The sequence below is a fragment of the Crocodylus siamensis genome, chromosome 8, assembly GCF_052110815.1.
Source record: "Crocodylus siamensis isolate JL-2025a chromosome 8, ASM5211081v1, whole genome shotgun sequence".
In the NCBI taxonomy this organism is placed as follows: domain Eukaryota; kingdom Metazoa; phylum Chordata; order Crocodylia; family Crocodylidae; genus Crocodylus; species Crocodylus siamensis.
This window is the reverse complement of record NC_143402.1, coordinates 52430044-52449768: the sequence shown is the minus strand read 5'-3', so window position 1 is coordinate 52449768 and position 19725 is coordinate 52430044. Positions and strand designations below refer to the sequence as shown.

At 56.8% G+C, this 19725-nt stretch overlaps 1 protein-coding gene across 1 annotated transcript; it reads left to right on the top strand.

The window, feature by feature from the left end:
- Positions 1-14601: 14601 nt before the first annotated feature.
- Positions 14602-19703, top strand: TSPYL2 (TSPY like 2). The gene is made up of 7 exons (XM_090060746.1): positions 14602-16379; positions 16604-16681; positions 16943-17051; positions 17144-17289; positions 17385-17461; positions 17869-17963; positions 18502-19703. Exons 1-7 carry the CDS (start codon positions 14811-14813, stop codon positions 18579-18581), a joined length of 2154 nt encoding a protein of 717 aa, XP_089916872.1. The 5' UTR covers positions 14602-14810; the 3' UTR covers positions 18582-19703.
- The last annotated feature ends 22 nt before the right edge of the window (positions 19704-19725 follow it).

Here is a 19725-nt window from a genome sequence, read left to right as displayed (position 1 = left end):
TGCTTCCTACCCCCTCTCCCTCCCCCACTCCGGAACTCAGGCATCCGGGCTCCCTCTGCTCTAACTCACCAGCTGTCACTCTCCAGACAGAGAACCCAGGCTTCTGGGTTCCTAGCTCCCCTTGCTCACACCCCCAGCCTCCACTGCCCTCCCAGAGAACCCAGGTGTCCGGGCTTCCAGACCTCCGAACCCCCCACACCCCACCTCAAAGTGGGAAGGAACTCAGGCATCTGGGGACTCACCCGTGGCTTGCGGTGGGGCCCGTGGAGTACAGAGGGGCGGTCTTGGGTAGGGCCACGGGGTACAGGAGGGCTGCTCTCGGGGGTGCTGTCGGTAGGGGGCGAGTGGGGGCCCAACGGGGCCTGGCGCCAGCTGCCAGGAGAAGGGGGGGAGGGAGAGAGTTCACATGCGTGTGCGATGGGGTCCGCGTGGGCGTGCAAGAGGAAGGGCAAGCTGCGCACGTGTGTGTGTGTATCAGACACCTGGGTTCCGTATGTGTGTCCATGTCCGTGTCCCAGATACCTGGGTTCTGTGTTTGTGTACATGTGTGCATCCCAGATGCCTGGGTCCTGTGTGCGTGTGGGTGTATTTGTGTGTCCCAGGGGTTATGTGCATGTAAGATCTCTGTTGTGTATTGCACAGCAAGTCCCAGGGAAGCCATGTAACATCACACATGACATCACAGGGTCTGTGTGTGCATGCGCATTTTATATCCTCTGTGTTATGTGCTGTATGACCTTACAGGAAAAGTGTACATACCACATGTACCATCTCAGCTGTGAAGTCATGGAAAATGTCTGTGTCCCATCTGTAATGTGCCACACATGAGCTCACCAGGAGTTTGTGTTTTATCTGTGTAATGTGCCATGTGTGACACCACAGAGTACAGGTGTATCTGTGTCCTATCTATGTAACCCCCCACATGAGAAGTTACCAGGTTGCTGCCCACATGAGCTCACATGGACACACCACCCATGACATGCGCTGCGTGGCCCCTGCCCCAGTGCTGCCTCAAGGCTTACACGCATATGAAATGGGACTACACCCACTCAGGGATGTATCAAAGCTCATGAACACGTGTATCACGCACATCATTGTAGATATACATATGTACATGCCACTACAGGCTCTGGATAGGAGAACCTGTTTTGGGGTTTTTTTTGCCCTTATCCACACAGAGGGGAGAGAACCCAGGTGTCTGGGCTGCAAGGTCCCCCAATGTGCGCTACCTCATTTGACCCCACTGCTCTCCCAGAAAACCCAGGCATCCGGGCTTCTAATGCCAGCCCCATATCTACTCTAACCCACCACAACCAACCCTGCCCCGCCACCAAAAACCCAGGCATCCAAGCTCCCAGCTCCCTCTGCTCTAATTCTCCGGTTCCAATTCCCCTACCAGAGAACCCAGGCATCCAGGCTCCCAGGCCCCCCTCTGACCCCCCAGCCCCACTCCCCTCCCAGAGAACCCCAAGTGTCTGGACTTCCAGCTCAATCCACTCTAATTTCCCAGACCCCACTCCCCTCCCACAAAACCCAGACATCTAGGTTCCCAGCCTCACCCCTCCCCACTAGGCCATATTTTCCTCCATGAACAGGGATGGAACCCAGGCATCCAGGCCCCAAGCCTCCCCCTCCCTCCAAGGCTGGTTCCCATCAGGGGTGTGGGTTCTGGGAAGCCAAAAGCCTTACCCACCCCCACCATGCCCCACCCCTCCCCCGCCATCCGGGCCCCACACCTGGCGCTGCCCGCACCGGAATTTCCCTGGCGTCACAGGCACACAGTGGAGGTGGGGGCGCCCCACAGATACCAGCTCCTCACCATATGGCCCCTGGAGCTGCGTCTCCTAGAAAACCCAGGTGCCCAGGCTCTTGGCCCTGTTTGCTCTACATCACCAGGGCCCGGTCCCCTCTCAAAGCAGAGAGAGAACCCAGGTGTCCAGGCTTTAGGCCCCATGTGGGTCTAGGCCACCATCCAGTATCCCTCCATCCATCCGCCTGTCCCTTTCTCCATGCATCCACTCATCCATTTGTTCACTCATTTGCCTATGCAGGCACCCATCCAACCATCCCTTCATCCTTTCTTCCATTCCTCCCTCCCTCCATCTCTCTATGCACTCATCCGTGCCTTCATCTCTCCATCCCTCTATCCATCCATCCCAACTCATTTCCTGACAGTGGTTACTTAGCAGTATTGGGTGGGGGGAGAGGGCAAGGCTGGAGTTGTGGGGGTGGAAGAGGGATAGAGGGGGCAAAAGCTCCCATTTTGGGGTAAAACTTGGCAATCTTGGATATGCTGGGGAGGAGGCTAGAGGCAATCAGGGGTTGTGACACTGATGTAAATCTGCAAGGACAGGGGAAGGGTTTAGTGGAGGGGGTCCAGGTTCCTCATTTAACTACCAGGCCCCTCTGCCCTCCCAGAGCTAGGAAAGAACGCAGGCATCTGTGTGTCAGGCACTCCTGCTCTAACCCACAAGTCTGACTCCCCTCCCACAGCTAGCTGAAATCCAGGTGTCTGGGATCTCAGTCCCCCACCCCACTCTGAACCACCGCACCCCACTCCCCTTCCACAGCACAGAATCCAGGCATCTGGGCACCCTTGTCTTACCGGGCCCTACTCCATTCCATGAGCTGGCTAAAACCCAGGTGCCTGGGGTTCCAGGCTTCCCTGCTCTGACCCACCAGCCCCTACTCCCTTCCCAGAGTAGGGAGAGAACTCAGGTGTCCAGGCTGCTAGGTCCTCCCTGCTCTAACCCATTCACTTGCTAGCCCTCAGTCCCCTTCCAGAGCAGTGAGAGAACTCAGGTGTCTGGGTAAGGACCCATGCTCCCAGGTCTCCTGGTTCTGATCCCCTTCCCCAGTCCCTCACTCCCCTCCCAGAGCTGGCTAGAACCTAGGTATCTGGGCTCCCAGGTCCCCACTCCAAGCCACCAGACCTCCACTCTGAGCTAGAACCCAGCCATCTGAGCTCCTACTCCCCCTAATTTTAAACTACCAGGCCCCACTCACCTCCCAGAGACAGCTAGAACCCAGGCGTCTGACCTCCCAGGTCTCCTTGTTCTAACCCCCAGACCCTACTGTCCTTCCAGAGCTGGCGAGAACCCAGGCGCCTGGGCTCCTGGCCCCCATGCACTCACCGGCTGGCATTCATGAGCATGGTGACCCCGGGGTGCCCCCGGCTTGCAGCTGCCTTCATTTATACCCTGGCTGGGCAATGCTGACTGTGTGGAAAGTCTGAAACTAGTTGTTTTTCCTCTTTTGCTCTTTCCTCCCTGTTTTTACCTTGAAATTGCACCCCCCCCCCCCCCGCGAGAAACCACCGAAAGCACCGGGTCGGGGCGTGATGGCACCAGAGGGCGGGGGGTGGGTGGGCAGGAAACCAGTTCAAGACAGCAGCTGGGGACTAGGGAAAAGGGGGGGGGGTTGCCAAAATAGGGGGAGGGGGATTAGCCCTGAAAAATAGCCCACAGGAAACTTTTGGGACCTCACAGAACCCAGGCATCCAGGCTACCTGGTGGGTGCAGGACCCAGATGGCCAGGCTCCCATATCAGCCCCCTGTCCTAAGTCACTGCACTGCACTCCACTGTCAGAGCTAGAGACGAATCCAGGCACCTGGGCTCCCACCATCCTTTATTCTTTACAGTCTAGATCTCATTCCCCTCTCAAAGAACCCAGATGTCTGGGCTCCCGCCACCTTTTGTTCTAGCTCATCATTCACTGCTCTCCTCTCAGGTGACCCAGGAGACCTGGCTTTGAAACCATTTGCTAACTATCACTCCCCTCTCAGAGCAGGGAGAGAACCCAGGTGTCCAAGCTCCCAGACCTCCTGCTCTAATCCGCCAGCCCCTACTCCCTGCCCAGAGCAGCAAAAGAAACCCAGGCATCTGGGCTCCCCTTGCCCCTGCTTTAACCCACCAGACCCTACTCCCCTCCCAGAGCAGGGACAGAACCCAGGCATCCTGGGTGTGAAGGTGGGCAGGAAGAACATGCCTAAAAAGTATGTGACATTCAGGGAGCTAGTGAAGTCCCCACCCCACCATCACGCTTTTGTCCCAAGGTTTTGCACATGCATGTGAGCACACATTTCATATCCCTGAGGCAGAGGGTGCCTGCTGGTGTGCACTGGAACAGACAAGACTGTGTGTGTTAGATGACTGGAGGTCACGTGTGCTATAAGGGTGGTGATCTCTGGCTGTATGTGCATGTGAGGGGGGGTGCTTGACAAAGGAGGATTGTACATGTGAGACTGTGTGTACGACTGTGCATACACATGATCACCGAACACACACTTGTGTCCCAGGGAGAGACTGTGTATGCTAGTGCACATGTGGTTGTGATCAATGTGTAGGAAAGAGAAGAGATTGTGTCCCTGTATGTGTGTCTTTGTGTGTGTATGTGTGTGTCTGTCCAAGATGCCTGGGTTCTGTGTAAGTGTGTGCTTCTTAGATGCTTGGGTTCTGTGTGTGTGTACATATGTGTGTGTGTGCACCACTGTATGAGTCCCAGACACCTGGGTTCTGTGTGTGTGTGTGTGTATCCTGAACAATTTAGTTCCACTAGTGAGTGTGTTTATGTGTGTCCCAGATGCCTGGCTTCTTCATGTGTGTGTGTCTCAGGCTGCTGGCTTCTGTTTGTGAGTGTCCTGGAAATGTGTGTGTATGTGTGCACACGCATGCGCATATCAGATGCCTAGGTTCTGTATATGTGTGTACTAGATGCCTGGGTTCTGTGTGTCCTGGATGCCTGAATTCTGCATGTGCGTGTATGTTCACAACTCTGTCGTTGACTTTGCACCCCTTGGTTTGCACATTTCTACAGCAAATCATGCAGCAGTGGGTGTAACTGTGAATGTGAATAAATGTGCACATGCACACATGCCCTTCCTGAGTGTGCAAACATTCACACGTGTGCATGTGAACTTCTGCAGCATGGTTCAGTGCACAAGTGTGAAACCCTCATGCCGGCATGTGTGCAACAGCGAAGCCAAGTATGTCTTATTCAGCATGCGTGTGAGCAAATGTGTGGTCAGTTGTGTACTGGGATGTGCATTTGCACTAAAACATGTGTGCACCCCCTGGGTATGAATTGGCATGCACAAGTGTGCAACAAAGTATGACCCACCCCATGCACATGCATGTGTATGCGCAACCCTGTGTGCAGCATCCTGCCCTATGTACAGTGCCTTGTACCCTCTCAACTCCGTACTCACCAAGGGGGTGTCCCAGGAGTCTCATCTCTGGGGTGGTGTCCGTCTCCAAGCTGGCACTCAGCCCCTTGTTATAAGAGTTCTGGGGGAGGGAGAGAGAGGGGGGGTGCCACCCCCTGCTGTGATGTCACTGCCCCTCCCCCCACCCAGCGTCTTGGGGTCCCCCCCCACAGGGGAGGCGGGCAGGGGAAGTCTCAGGGGAAGTCCTGGCACGGCTTTCACTGCTGCTGACTTTTACCGGCAGTGTGGAGGCTGTAAGATGGCCTCAACCTGACTTGCTGCCCTTTTCCTGGGGTAAGTGGGACGAAGGTGGGGCAGGTCAAGTGGGCCTGGGGCATTGGAAATGGGGCACAGGTAACTGGGTGGGGCCAGGAGTAACTAGGATGGAGTGGGGGCCTCTGGGGTAGAAAGGTAGACCCTAGACCACCTAGCATGCCTTAGGAACCTTATTGCTAAGGCCGGCACTCTCAGCATACCCTGTGGCACCCCACTCCAAGCGTCCCTTGGAGCACACCGGTGCTAAGGGCTGTGCTCCCAGCATACCCTGGGTGCTACATAGGTAAGATCTGCATTCCCAGCACACACTCTGGGGTGCCTGTTGCTAAGGACCACATTTCCAGCATACTCCAAGACACTCTGTCACTAAGGGCCACGTTCCCAGTGTGCCCTGGGAGCCCTATGGCTAAGGGTCACACTCCCAGCATGCCCTTAGGCACCTATCGCTAAGGCTTGCACTCCCAGCATGCCCTGGGATACCTGTCACTAAGAGCAACATTGCCATCATGCTCTGAGGCACCCTATTGCTAAGAACTGCATACCCAGCACACCCTATAGGTCTGTTACTAGAAGCCATACTCCCAGCATGCCCTGGGGTACCCTGCTGCTAAAGGCCACACTTGGAGCATGCTCGGGGGCATCCAGGTCCTGCCTCCTGCCCCACTTCAGACCCCTACCCCCTCCAGACACCCAGCTCAGCCCCCTGCCAACTCCCTCCAGAAGAGACAGCGAGGGGAAGAGCTCTGGAGTCCAGGTTCCTGGTGCCACCCCACGTACTGATGCAGTAAAGGAAAGGTGTTCTCCTGGCCCCGGTCTTAAGCCCTGGGACAGAAACAATCCAGGAGCTCAGGGTCCTTTCTTATAAGCACGCAGCAAGGGTCAGAACTCAGGGGTCTGGCCCAGGCAGCCCCACCCCTGTCCTGGCCTCCTTCCCTGTGGCTCCACCCCCTCATGCTCCCCTCCAGCTTATCTCCACCGCCCCAGCCTTCGCTGCCATGGCCATGGCCAGCTCAGCCTTCTCCTCCCCACTGTCCACTCTGCCTCCACCCCCATCCCCTAGTGGGGAAGGGCAGGGGCACGAGGAGGACAAGGAGAAGGAAGCCCTCCCACCCCATCCCAGCCTTGCTACTCCACTCCTTCCCCATGCCCTGGCCCCCACACTCCCTCTCCCCTGACTGTGCTTGGCTGCACTCCCAGCATCCTCTAGGGCACTCATGCCAAGGACCCCCTACCCAGCTGGCCCCAGGGCACTGCTGCCAACTGCCCCCATCCCAGAATCCCCTGGGATTAATTTCCAATTGCCTGCCTTCCCAGCATGCTTTGGGGCCCTGCCACCAACTGCCCCCTTCCCAGCATGTCACAGGCCCCCCCTGCCCTGTCCTGTCTTCCCAGCGTGCCCTTGGACACTGAGTGCTGTTTGCTGATGCCCTGGGACTGCCTCTGGCACAGCTCTGGTGCTACCAGCCCTGCCCCACCCCTCCCAGGTTGCCCCTCCGTCCCGCTATTGTCCCGGAGGGGGCAGGAGGAGAACCATGCCCCCTGGGTCCTGGGGCTCAAGGTCATGGTGGCAAGGGGGGATGCCAGGCCGGACATGGAGGGACTGTGCCTGCTGGACTCCAGCTGGGAGGAGAATGGGGGCCTGGACCCCCCTGAACCCCCACCCCCTGGCTGGAACTGCGTGCAGGCAGGTGCCAACAGGTAATGGGGGCCCCCAAGCCCCTTCTGACTCCCCATTGCCCCCCCATGGAGATCCCCAGACCTGCCCCAGAGACCCAGGGTCTCCAACCCCTATACAGACCCCCACAACCTCTCACAGAAGCCCCAGCCCCTCTTCCAGCCTGCCCCAGAGATCTCAAACCCTGACAGGGTTCCTGACCCCCCCCCCAGAGCCCTTTGTCCCCCAGAACCCACAATCCCTTACATAGACCCCCATGCCCTTCCACACTCAGCCCCCCACAACTTCCCCCCAAGACCTCAGACATAGGAATCCAAATGGGGCCCCCTCAACAACCTCATGAAGACCCTCACACCCACCCTAAAGCCCTCACATCATCTAACCCCCACATGGGACCCCCAAGCCACCTAAAAGGGACACCAGACCCCTCCATCTCTGTTCTCCCTCTACTGTGGGAGAAGACCAAGGGCTGGGGGGCTGGAGCAAAGAGGCTGCTGGGAGCGCAGACAGATGGCTGGGTTCTCTGGGAGGCCAGTGGGGGCAGGTGGGTTGGAGTAAGGGGGTTGAGGCCTGGATGCCTGGGTTCCCTCTGTACTTTAGGAGTGTAGTGAGAGTCGGGGGGTGGGGTGAGAGACGAAGGGACTGAAGGGCTGGACACCTGGGTTCTCTCTGCTTTGGGAGGGGAGTGGGTCTGGCAGGTTGGGGGTGGGTGCTGGGAGCTTAGAAGCCTGGGTTCTCTGGGGAGGGAGTGGATTAAAGTTGGGAGTGGAAATAGCTCAGATGGCTGCACTCCCCAGGAGGGCAGCCTGGCTTGCTGCGTTAGACCAGGAGGTGCTGGGTGACCCAGATGCCTGGGTTCTCTGGATTCCTCTCTGTGTGGAGAAAGCCAATCCACATGAAAATACCCAACCTCCTCCCCTCCATGATGGGGCAAGGCTTCACATAATGGTGGGGGCAGCAGAACACACCAGAGGGGAAAGTCACAGGGAGGGTAACTCATCAAAATGCCAGAGAGCCTGGAGGAAGGGTGGGGGGGGATGAAAAAATCACGTCCTCTGGCTGTTTTCTCTGAAACACAGTTTCTGCGGAGGCAGGAAACACCCAGAGCATGGCTGGGTCTGGGCCCTGGTACAGCAGTCAGCTTTTAGGGGGGAGGGGAAGGGAGGGGGCTGTACAGCACCTAATGTCCATGGATCCCAGCTTGTGGGGTCTGTACAGAGTCAGGTTCCCCTGATCCTGGCCTGGAGGTGTGTGTGTTGGCAGGGAGGGGGATGTACAGCTCCCTGTGTGGCCTTGATCACAGGCTGGATCGTCTGTAGAGCTTCTGACGCACCCCCACTAATCCCAGCCTGGGGGTGGGGGTGGGGGTGTCTGTACAGCTCCTGGTGCCTCCCAGTCTTGGCCTAGGGGTCTATACATCTCTCGGTGCCCCCTTGATCCCAGCCTAGGGCGTCTGCATCTCCCAATCCTGGGCTGGGGGGTGGGTTGCACAGCATCCGGCACTCCCTGGTCCCTGCATAGAGTCTGTACAGTGCCTGGTGCCCCCTGATTACAACCTGGGGGTCCTGTATAGCACCTGATGCAGCCCCGCTCTTGGCCCAGGAGTGTCTGGGCAGCTTGTATGTGTTGGCAGCTAGAGGCCCAGATCCCTCAGTTCTCTCCTCAGCTAAGTGGGGCAGTATGTCTAGTACATGATGAGAGCCTGGACACCTGGGTTTCACTCTTAGGTCTGGGAAAGGAGTGGGCTCTGGTGGGACAGAAGAGGGGGGCAGGGGACAGGACTGGATGCCTGGGTTCTTTCCCACGGTGAATGCATGTCAGAGAATTAGTCTGGTTTCCAGCCTGCTGTGTGTCTGGTCTCACTGTCTGGAAGAGTAGACAGACACGCACACAGATGCCCTCCTGTACCCTAGACTGAGATCAGGGGGCTGTACAGACCCCCTCAGGCTGGGACTGGGGGGTGCTAAACATTGTCCAAATGCCCCAAGCCAGGATCAGGGCTGAACCTGGCTGTCAGGGCATCAGATGCCTGGGTTCTCTGCCCAGGGGTGACTGGTATATAACAAATGCCTCATTAACCCCATTTTCCCCTGTCCCTTCTCCACAGGGTAGGCAAGAAGGAGCTGAGAGCAGATGATGTTTCATTCCTGGTCTATCATGAAGGTAAGTGTTGTGAGCTTTCCCCGCAACAATGCCCTTGGTTGGCACTGTGAGCTTCCCTTAGCAGTGCCCTCCTTGCTATTACAGGAGAACTGGCCTCGTCCCTTTCTGCAGAGGAGACCCCAGAAATCAAAACCCAGACCGAACCACTGACCCCGACCAGCTGCAGCTCACAAGACAGATAAAAGCACCCACCAGGCTGAGGTTGGGGGGCCACTAGATGCTATACAGAACCCCCGGCCCGAGACAGGGGCATGCCAGATGCTGTACAGACACCCCAGGTAGAGAGTAAGGGATGCCAGCCACTGTACAGACCCCCTGGGCCAGGATCAGGGGACACAGGGCACTGTGGAGACTTCACCAGGCTGAGAAAGAAGGATGCCAAGAGCTGTCCAGACCCCCCACCAGACTATCGTTGTCCCCCCCCACTTCCCTCTGCAGATTCCAGCCTTGACAGCTCACCACCACAGCTCCAGCACCCCTTAATCTTCCCACGGTGCAAAGCATCCTGGGAGGTGGCTCCACTCCAGTGTTGCCCACCACTGGCCCAGAGGAGCCTGCTGTGGCCTTGTGGTTGGATGAGGAGGCTGTGGACTGGGAGTTAGAGCAGCTCTACCTTTCCCATCTCAGCCAGTTGCAGGCTGAGGCACTGGGGGGACCCCTGGACCAGATGGGGCTGGAACGGGCTCTGAACAGCGCCCTGGTGGGGGAGATGGCATGGCATGAAGCTGACAACGATGAGGGAGCCTGCTACAGCCCCCCAGCCCTGCTAGTGTGCCTACTGGCCCATGGGGCCTGCCCTGGCTGTGCCTGTCCGAATGCCAGGCTCCCTGGCCACTGGGGGGAGGGGCCCGGGGCTGCCCTGGCTCATACCTTCCTGGCCTTGGGGGTCATGGTCGTAGGGGCTGTGGCCTGCAGTGGCCCCACCCCAGCCACTGCCCTGGCCCTCTGCCTGCTTTTGGCCTGGCAGCCCTAAGACCCACCCCTGTGGGTATAAGACCTGCCTCTGTGGTCTTAAGGCCCCCAAGTGGACCTAACCACTACCCCCTGTGGATCTAAGCCCATGCCCCCAATCCTGTTGCACTCCTATTTATTTTTGTATAGGGTCAGGGCAGGGCTTCCATGAGCCCTGGTGTGGCCTAATGCTCTTCCCCTCAAAGGAGGAAGAGAGATTATTTATTTATTCATGAAGGAGAAAACCCAGTTGTCTGGGCTCCCAGCCTTGCCTTTGCTTTCACTCACCAAACCTCAGTCTCCTTATCCAGACCTGGAGGGAACCCAGGGGTTCGGACTCCTGGCATCTCACCTCCATGCTTGTCCCCCTCTGAGGCTCCACCCCCAGTGCTGTGCGTTGCCCTTTTCCTCGCATCATGGAACTATGGAAGCTGGTGATTTGGGAGCTGTTGACTACAAGGGGGCCTTAAATGGGGGGCAGGGCATCTGTGTGCAGTGTGGCACTAATAAACATCATCTCAGTTGCAGCAATATGGCTTAGTTCCTGAAGGGGGAACTGGGTCCAGACTGGGGCTGCATGGAGGGGACAAGCCCTAACCCCAGCCCCCAACTATGGGAAGGGTCAGGTAACACCCCACAGGCAGGGTCCAGCTAGAACCAGGATGCAGGCAATTCTGGGGTGGAGTGGCTGAGGAATGGCCAAGTACAATGTCCCTCAAGGGCTAGGGGGCACTAAACCCTTGCCTCGCTGTCCCCTGAGCCTGAGCAATGCTGACAGAAGAACCCAGATGTCCGGGCTCCCAATCCCCATCAGAACCCACTCCCCTACAAAAGAACTCAGGTGTCCAGGCTGCAACCTAGATCTTTGCACAGACCCCACTTCCCTCCAAGAGACCCCAGGCTCCCCACCCTAACCTCACGCCCCTCCCAGAGGGGTGCCCAGATTCCTGGGCTCTCTGGGAAGTGGGTTCTAGGGAGTGAGAGCAAGGAGGGCTTCGGTGCTACGATACCTGGGTTCTCTAAGACAGTGGTCTCCAAAGTGGGGTGTGTGCACCCCTTGGGGTGCGCAAGACGATCCATTGGGGTTTGGAAAGAAAATATTAGAACTTCTATTTATATACATGTATTGAGGGTGCGTGCTCAAAATTGTTTTACTGATAGGGGTGCGCGATCAAAAAAGTTTGGAGACCACTGCTCTAGGATAGCATTTCTCAACCTGTGGGTTGTGACACAAAAGTGGGTCACAAGAATATATGAAAGGGTGGCAAACAAAATTAAAAAATGGATTCTCCTTTAAATAAGAAAAATGTGGGAAACCGTGGCTTTTCCCTTGCAGGCTGGCAGAGTTCCAGCCTGCAAGGGGCTGCTTGGGGCTCCCCATGCCCCACAGACCTCCCTTGTCCCACTCACCCACCCCCAGTCCCCAAGTGCTGGGTCAGGAGTGAGGGGCACTGGGCTGGGACTGGCTATTGATTTTTACAAATGGCTCCTGGTACAAAAAAGGTTGAGAACCACTGCTCTAGAAGAGTGTGGTCTGGGGGGGGAGGGGGCTAAGTGCCCCAAGGCCTGGGCTCTCTGGGAGGATGGTGGGGGCTCAGGGGACTTCTCTGAGACAAGCTGATGCATGGAGAGGGGGGTGGTCTTGGAAATCCCTGTGTCCCCTCCCCTTCTTCATCCTTCATGCTCAAGGTTTCAGTTTCCTGCTCCAAGGTTGATATGCCTCCCCACCCCCTCCACTGAATTTCGATGCAAAGGTCATGCTGGGATTTCTTCGAACACAGACACTGTGATAACATCATGGGGAGGGGGGCAGTTTCGGGCCTGCTGGGGGATGGCAGGTGCTTAGAGTGGCTGAGAAGAATGCGATGTGGGGAGGGCTGAGATGCAGCCAGCTCTGGGGTGGGATGACTGGGAATGGATGAGTGTAATGCCACCCAGGGTAGGCACCACGGTAACTAGCTCTGGGGTGGAGAGGTTGGGGAACAGCCAAGAATAACACTACATGGAGATGAAATGGGGGGAGTCTGTCCTATTTAACCCTTTGGAGAGGGGGGATGGGGAGTCTCTCAATTTGAGTGCATTGCACCAATCACTTGTGACCCAGAGCAATGCAGCAGCTCCCTGCAACCCTGCCCCACTTTGGGGGTGTTTCCCCTCCCAGAGAACCCAGGCATCCAAGCACCCAGCCTCTCCTGCTCTAATACCCCAGACCTCATCCCAGGCCACATCGGCCTTCCCTGATTGCATGGCCCTCTTTCATGTGACACACCTTCCCCTGCCACATTCATAGGGCTGTATGTGCAGGACTGAGTAATGGTGCAGGAGCCAGGCCCACCCTTGTGACCTGGCACGCTGTCTCTTTCCATTGCACTCTTATGTGCATTGCCCAGCCCATATTATCCTGCTGGCCATGCTGCATGATGGTATGCGTCGCACTATTCTCCGCACACAAGCTTCCCCCATTAAATATGCCTGCCACGGACCCCATGCATGATGCTTTGGCACATACCAGCAGGGTTGTCAGTCCAAGGATAGATTTTTCACTATGAACAACGGCATGTGCCCCCAATCGTGGACCACCCGCAGATGCCACTGGCAGTGTCGGTGGCAGAGTGGCAAGCAGTGACCGCCTGCAGGCACCACTGAGTGTTGGCACTGCCTTTTCGTAGGGGGTGCACATGCACCCCCTATGCGTCGCCCATTTGTCACTGATAATCTACCGATTTTTTTTTATTGACAACCTAACTTCTTTACTGACATGTGTTTTTATCCTTAGAAGTTTCACCAAATGTAATGCTGCCATCAGGGTCTGGTGAGAAGGGCTGGATTCATATTTAGGGAGTTAAACACCATCTATGGGGAAAAAAAGTGTGATTGTCAGTAAAAACTAAGCAGGGGTTTTATGCAGTGCTGCACCCCTCCTCCACTCACCCCTGTGACCGGATGCCTCTGCCACATCCTGGCACCGTGCTGCCCACCCCCCAGCACAATTTCCCACCAGCCCTGCTTCCACATCTTCCCCAAGGAAAAGCCTACTTGTGACTCAGCAACATTACAGGGAGCCAAAGGAAGGCAGCAGCAGCACATGGCTGGGCAGGAGTGGGCTTGGAAGCCCTGGGAAGAGACTGTAGAACAGCAGGGGGCATAGTTGTGCTCCATGGTGTCTAGTTTCCTTCCCACCATGGCCTTCAGTTGGCTGTACATGCTTCAAGTATTTTATGCATGGTGCCTTTTTTTCCTCAGACTTTCAACTAGAACTCCAGCATGCAGGGCATGGTGACACAGGTTTCATATATGTCTTTATTCTTGGTCTGCTGACAGCCTGGCATCCAGAACACTGTGGCATGTGTTGCACATGTGTGCACTCATGGCCAGTTAGTGTTCCACTGTGCAAGGCACCATACCATATGTCATAGAAGCATAGAAAAGGAGGACCAAAAGGGAGCTCAAGAAGTCATCTAGTCCAACTCCCTCCTCCAAGCAGGACCATCCCCAACTAGATCATCCCAGCTAAGGCTCAGTCTAGCCAGATCTAAAAAACCTCCAAGGATCCACCATTTCTCTGGGTAACCTGTTGCAGTGTTTTACACCCGCCCAGTGAAAAAGATTTTCTTAACATCCAACCTAAACTTCCCTTGCTACGGCTTGAGACCATTGCTTTTTGTTCTGTCGTCTGCCACTGAGAGCAGCCTCACTCCATCCTCTTTGGAACCACCTTCCACAGAATTGAATGCTGCTATTAAATCTTCCCTCAGCCTTCTCTTCTGCAGACTAAATAAGCCCAGTTCCCTCAGCCTCTCCTCATTAGTCCCGTGTCCCAGCCCCCGAACCATTTTCGCTGTTCTCTGCTGGACTCTATCCAATTTGTCCACATCCTTTCTGTAGTGCAAACTGGACACATGCTCTAGATGTCCCCTAAACAAGTATATGCACACCCACGCTTCACACATGCTCACATTCAGCTTATTGTCCACTGTAACCCCCAGGTTGCATGGGTGTGTGCGCACTCACAGTCGCTTGCTCAGCCACTATGCAAAACTCCCCTTAACTACAGCCCACATACAAGCCCTGCCCCACTGGGCATGCGCTGTCCCTGCACTCTGGGGAGGAGAGGCTTTATTAGGCTTGTCCACTGCGCAGGCGCATCGCGGGTCTTAGCAGTGTGTATGCGCCTCGCCCAGGCAGCCAGTGGCATCGACGTACCTGAATCAACTGAACAGGACAGGGCAAGGCGGATAGGTCCAGCCTCCCGCCATTAACCGCTGCAGGGGGGATTCCGCGCCGGCCTATCAGCTACCAACGCCCCCACGTGGCGGGAGGGTCGAGCGCAGCGCTTCTCTACCTTGGATAGTCCGCCGCCTCGGCCAATCGCCGCTGCCCTTCCCCTCCACGTGGGACGGAAGCCACTGAGCCATTGGTCCGGCCGCTTCCCCGGCATCCAATCCGCGCACAGGGAGGGCGGGGCGAAGGAAGCACCCAGGGCGCTCAAGCTTGGCGGTTCATAGCAGTTGGTTGTCTCGCGCTGAGAGCCGGAGTGGACCATGAGCGGCGGCAGCGCGGGGGGTCCAGCCACCAAGCTCTGTCTTGTGGACCCGGCCGGGCAGCGGCACGACGAGGCCGAGGCGGCTCAGACTCTGGCCGCCATGACGGGCTGGGGGGCGCCCCGCGAAGCCACCAGGGGGCGTGAGGCGACGGCAGCGGCCTTTAGTGATGTCACGGAGGGGCTTCACGGGGCCGCCAGTGGGTGCAAGACGGCTGCGGCCGTTGGTGACATCACAGAAGCGGGGTGCGAGCTCTCCTTTGAGGGCATCTTCAACGCCAACTCTGAGGAGAGACTCAGCAGCGCCTCTGAGGGGAGTCTGAAAGCTGTGGCCGCTGTGAAGGGCCTCGAAACCGCCGCCATCAGTAGGTGTGGGGGCTTAGAACCTGCAGGGACAATGATGAGAGGCTTGGAAAGAGACAACAGCAGTAAAAAGGGGAGGCTTGATACTGCCGTGATGACGATGAGAGGCTTGGAGACAGCCAGCACTGTAGAGGGGGCTCTGGAGAGCCCGGTGACCACACTAGGGAGCATGGGAACTGCCAACCCTGTGAAAGGGGTCCAGAAACTCACCAACAGCAATAGAAAGAGGGTCCTGGAGCATGCCGGGATAATACCAGGCCTAGGGACCGCCACAAGCACAGGAGAGGGCCAGGGAGATGCTGTGACTATGATAAGAAACCTAGAAACTGCTAACACCAACAGAAAGAGAAGCCTGGAGCCTGCCAGGACAAAAATGAAGAGCCTGGGCCCTGCCATGAGCTTGATGGGGGGCCTGGAAGACTCCATGACCATGACTGAGGGCCTGGATTCTGCCGTCCCTGTAAAGGGGGGCCCAGAAACCACCAATGCCTGCAGGAAGAGGGGCCTGGAAACCGCTGTCATGATGATGAGGGGCCTGGAGATGGTCAGTACCAACAAAAAGGGGAGGCTGGAACCTGCTGTGACCATGGTGGGGGGCCTGGAAACTGGCAGCCCTGTAAAGGGGGACCTGGAAACTGGCAACATCAGCAGAAAGAGTGGCTTGGAAACTGTTACTGTGATAGGGGAAATGGGAATAGCAAGCACCAACAAAAAGGGGAGGCTGCAGACCACCATGACTATGGTGGGGGGCCTGGAAAATGCCACAACCACAATAGGGGGCCTTAAACCTGCCAGCCCTGTAACAGGGAGCCTGGAAACTGCTGCTACTGTGCTGGTGGATCTGGGAATGGGCAGTGCCAGTAAAAAGGGCCTGGAAGCAAGTGGGGAGCCTAGCGGGAGTCTGGACACAGCAGTTGATGGCCGGGAAGGCCGGAGGAAGAGGAAGGCAGAAGAGGCAGTGATCTCAGTGGAGGAAGAGGAAGAGGAGGAGGAGGAAGAGGAGGGCGGGCCTGGGGGGCAGCGAGTTCTGAAGATGGAGCAGTATCTGGATGCACTGGAGGCGGTACAGCTGCAGCTGGAGGAGGTGAATGCCCACGCTGCCTGTGCCTACCAACAGCTACGCACCAAGTTTGGGCACCTGCGGCAGCCCCATCTTGAGCACCGCAACCTCATCATCCAGAATATCCCTGGCTTCTGGGTCACTGCTGTATCCTGCCTGAGGGCTGGGGGAGCAGGGGGCACTAAGGGAGATTAGGTAAGGGGTGGTGTGGGGGCTTGGATTGGGATGAGTGGAATGCTATATAGGACAGGGCAGTATTAAGGACACCATGGGCTTTGGGGGGTGTCACAAGATGGGAGAATGGGTTGGGGCGGGGGTAGGGAACCCAGGTGTCTGAACTCTGCAGCCTTAACTCTGACCCCCACCCTCAGTTTCTCAACCATCCTCAGCTGTCAGCCATGATTAATGATCGGGATGAGGATACCCTCAGCTACATGACCAACCTGCAGGTGAGGAAGGAGGTGGCCCAAGTGCCTGGGTTTCTTCCCCTCTGGGGGTGGGAGCAGAGTTTTGGGGACTAGAGCAGGGGGCACTGGAAGCCCAGGTGCTTGGGTTCAATGGCCGCTTAAGGAATTGGGGGAAGGGGGTTGTATCCAGGCCTTACCTACCACCTAAAGTCTCTATCCCCACTGTGGCTTCTAGCAGTGCAGGAGATGATATGCTCCTGTGATAGCCTGGACTCCTAGATTCACTGCCTGCCCCTCTCACAGGTAGAGGACTCTCACACCAAGCCCAGCTGCAAGATCAAGTTCTACTTCAGCAAGAACCCTTACTTCCAGAATGAGGTCATCGTCAAGGAATTCCAACATGGCTCCTCTGGTAGGGGGTGGAGCCTGTGCAGGTGGGCCTGAGGGCAGGTAGAAGGCAGGGCTTGGGGCCTAACTCCTGTTTGTCTCTGGTCCTGCCCCCAGGCCGGCTCATGTCCCATGCCACTCCAATCCACTGGTGGCGGGGTCAAGACCCCCAGCTACAGGCCCACAAGCTGCCTAACACAGGGCGCAGTTTTTTCCACTGGTTTGGTGACCACAGCTTCCCTGTTGGTGACCGCATTGCTGAGGTGAGCCCCACCCCTTCCCCCAGACCCCACCCCCTGCTGAATTCACTTTTCCCTTCCCTGCTCACACCCCTGCCCCACCTCTGTACTTCCCCCAGATCATCAAGGAAGACCTCTGGCCCAACCCACTCCAGTACTACCTGATGGGTGAGGGTGGTGAACATGGTGATCACAGGTGAGCAAAGGATTGTGGGTAAAACCTCCCCCATACCTGGCTGGAGCTGGTGCAACAAAGGATTGTAGGCATTCATGTTCCCTGAGCAGGGGAGCAAAGGACTATGGGTAAAGTCTGACTTAATGGGAATTGGGTGCAAAGGACTCTGGGTCAGTATAGCCTTGAATGTTAGGAAGCAAGGATTGGACCAGTTTGGCAGGAGTGGAGAGCAAAGGATTGAGAGTAATCACAGCCTTAGGCTTTGGTGAACAAAGGGTCATAGGTATTCATGATTTTAGGTGATGGGGAGTTGACTCTTCTGTGCCCTGAGCTAGAGGAAAGGGGGGTTGTAAGTTTGGGGGGGAGGGGAAGCAGGATGGTAAAGCTCTGCCCCTGAGATTGCCTTACTTCCTACCCCACCCCCACAGTGAGACAGAGAACGGAGAGGATTGCGTGGTGATCGTGGATGACGATGGCGAGGATGAGGTGCAGGAGATCTTGGATGAAGACGAGGAGGGTGGAGGTCAGCGTGTGCCACACCCCAAAGCCAGCCACAGCACTGGGCCCTAGCCCTGGTGCACCCTGCCCCACAGCCAGCTGAATTGTGGGGCTCCTATTATACCCAATTTCAGCACCCAGAGCTAGCTGCATTATGGAGGCTGTTAACATGCAGCCCACATGCCTCCCCAGAACCAGTTGTATTGTGGGAGCCATGTTATACCCAGCCCTGGTGCACACACCCTAGCTGAGCCTGCCACAGAGAAGGCAACTGTTGTACCCAGTCTTGGCACACCCTTCCCCAGAGCCAGCCACATTGTGGAGACCCTGTTATACTCAGCCCGCATCTTCCCTGAGCCAGCTGTATTGTGGGGACACTCTTTGACCCAGCTGCAGTGTATCCCTCTGCAGAGCAAGCTGCATTATTGGTATTCCAGCCTCTGCCACTCTTCCCCAAGCTAGCCACAGCATGGGGACGCCCTGGGGCCAGTTATGCCCAGTCTGATACTCCTCTCTGTCTGGAGGCAGCTGCATTGTGGCATGACACCCCTCTCCCTCCCCAGGCAGCGGCATGGAGGAGGTAATGGAGAAGGCTGCAGTGCCAGAGTCTGACAGCCAGGGCATAGAGCTGGAGGATGGATAGTTATATGCCTTTTCCTGCCCTACCCCCAAAGCCCCAGCCAGGATTGGACCATCACCGTGGAAGCTGCCCCCTGGGCCTAGACTCTGCTACTGCTCCCCACCCCTCCATAGGGGGCAAGGAATGCTACACACCAGCATTAGCGGCTCTTAGGTTTCACTGGGGGCAAAGGATTGTGGGTAACTACCTGGGCCTGGATTGCAGGGGTGGCGGGGCTGGTTGACCTAAGGGATCCGTTCAACCAGTGGGTAGTGAATCCATGAGCAGCTGCAGGAGCAAAGAACTGCAAGTCTATGTTGCTGCCAGCAGCAAGAAATTGTGGGTAACCACCCACAGGTAGGCTCAGACTTAAGACATTGTGAGTATGGTCCCAGTGGCAACTGTCTTGTATGTTGTCTAGTGCCCCTTAGCAAGGTGTTGCGGGTAAGAGCCCACTGGTGGTCATCTTGGGTCTTTTTTGACTTCTGGTCTGAGGGGAGCCATGTTGGGTGTGGGGGGCACAGGGCCTCTCACTGCACCTTGGGGTCAGTGGCCCCTGACAAGGTGGGGGACAGGGACCCCATATGGCCCTACCCTGCTTGTCTATGCAATGCTCCTGAGGAAGGGGGGTACCATCAGCTGTTAGTAGGGGTTGTAGATTCCTACAGCCACACTTAATACAGTGACATTTGGAACTGCCTACCTCTTTCCTTGCCCTACCAAGCAGATCCAGGCATCTGGGCTGTCCTACCTCCCCTGCAGCCGCTAGCTGTATAGAACTCAGGTGTCCAGGTTCCCAACCCACCTAGAGCTGGGGGGGGGGGGGGTTGACTTTCTAGAGCCTACTATCCCAGCATGCAATGCAGTTTCTAGCCTTATCTTGGGGGAGGGAAGGGCCTGGTCTCTGGTTGGGTACTGAATTCCCATTATTCCACACACAACTCAGCTGTCTGGGACCCACACACACTATGCAGGGAGGGCTCAGGCAGTAGGACAATGCAGCCAGCTCTGGTCTGGGGAACAGCTAAACAGAACACTGCATGGCCTGGCACAGTGATGCAAGGGGGGGGCATCTGAAAAAAAGCTGTATGCAGGGGGGAGGAACACTGGGCCAAGTATACAGCTGCAGGGGGAGAGTACATCCAACAACACTGTAATATAACCTGCT

Coding starts and splice junctions, on each gene's coding strand:
- TSPYL2 (XM_090060746.1), top strand. CDS start 14,811: ATGAGCGGCGGCAGCGCGGGGGGTCCAGCCACCAAGCTCTGTCTTGTG. Junction 16,682..16,942: donor GCTACATGACCAACCTGCAG/GTGAGGAAGGAG, acceptor CCCCTCTCACAG/GTAGAGGACTCTCACACCAA. Junction 17,052..17,143: donor ATTCCAACATGGCTCCTCTG/GTAGGGGGTGGA, acceptor TCCTGCCCCCAG/GCCGGCTCATGTCCCATGCC.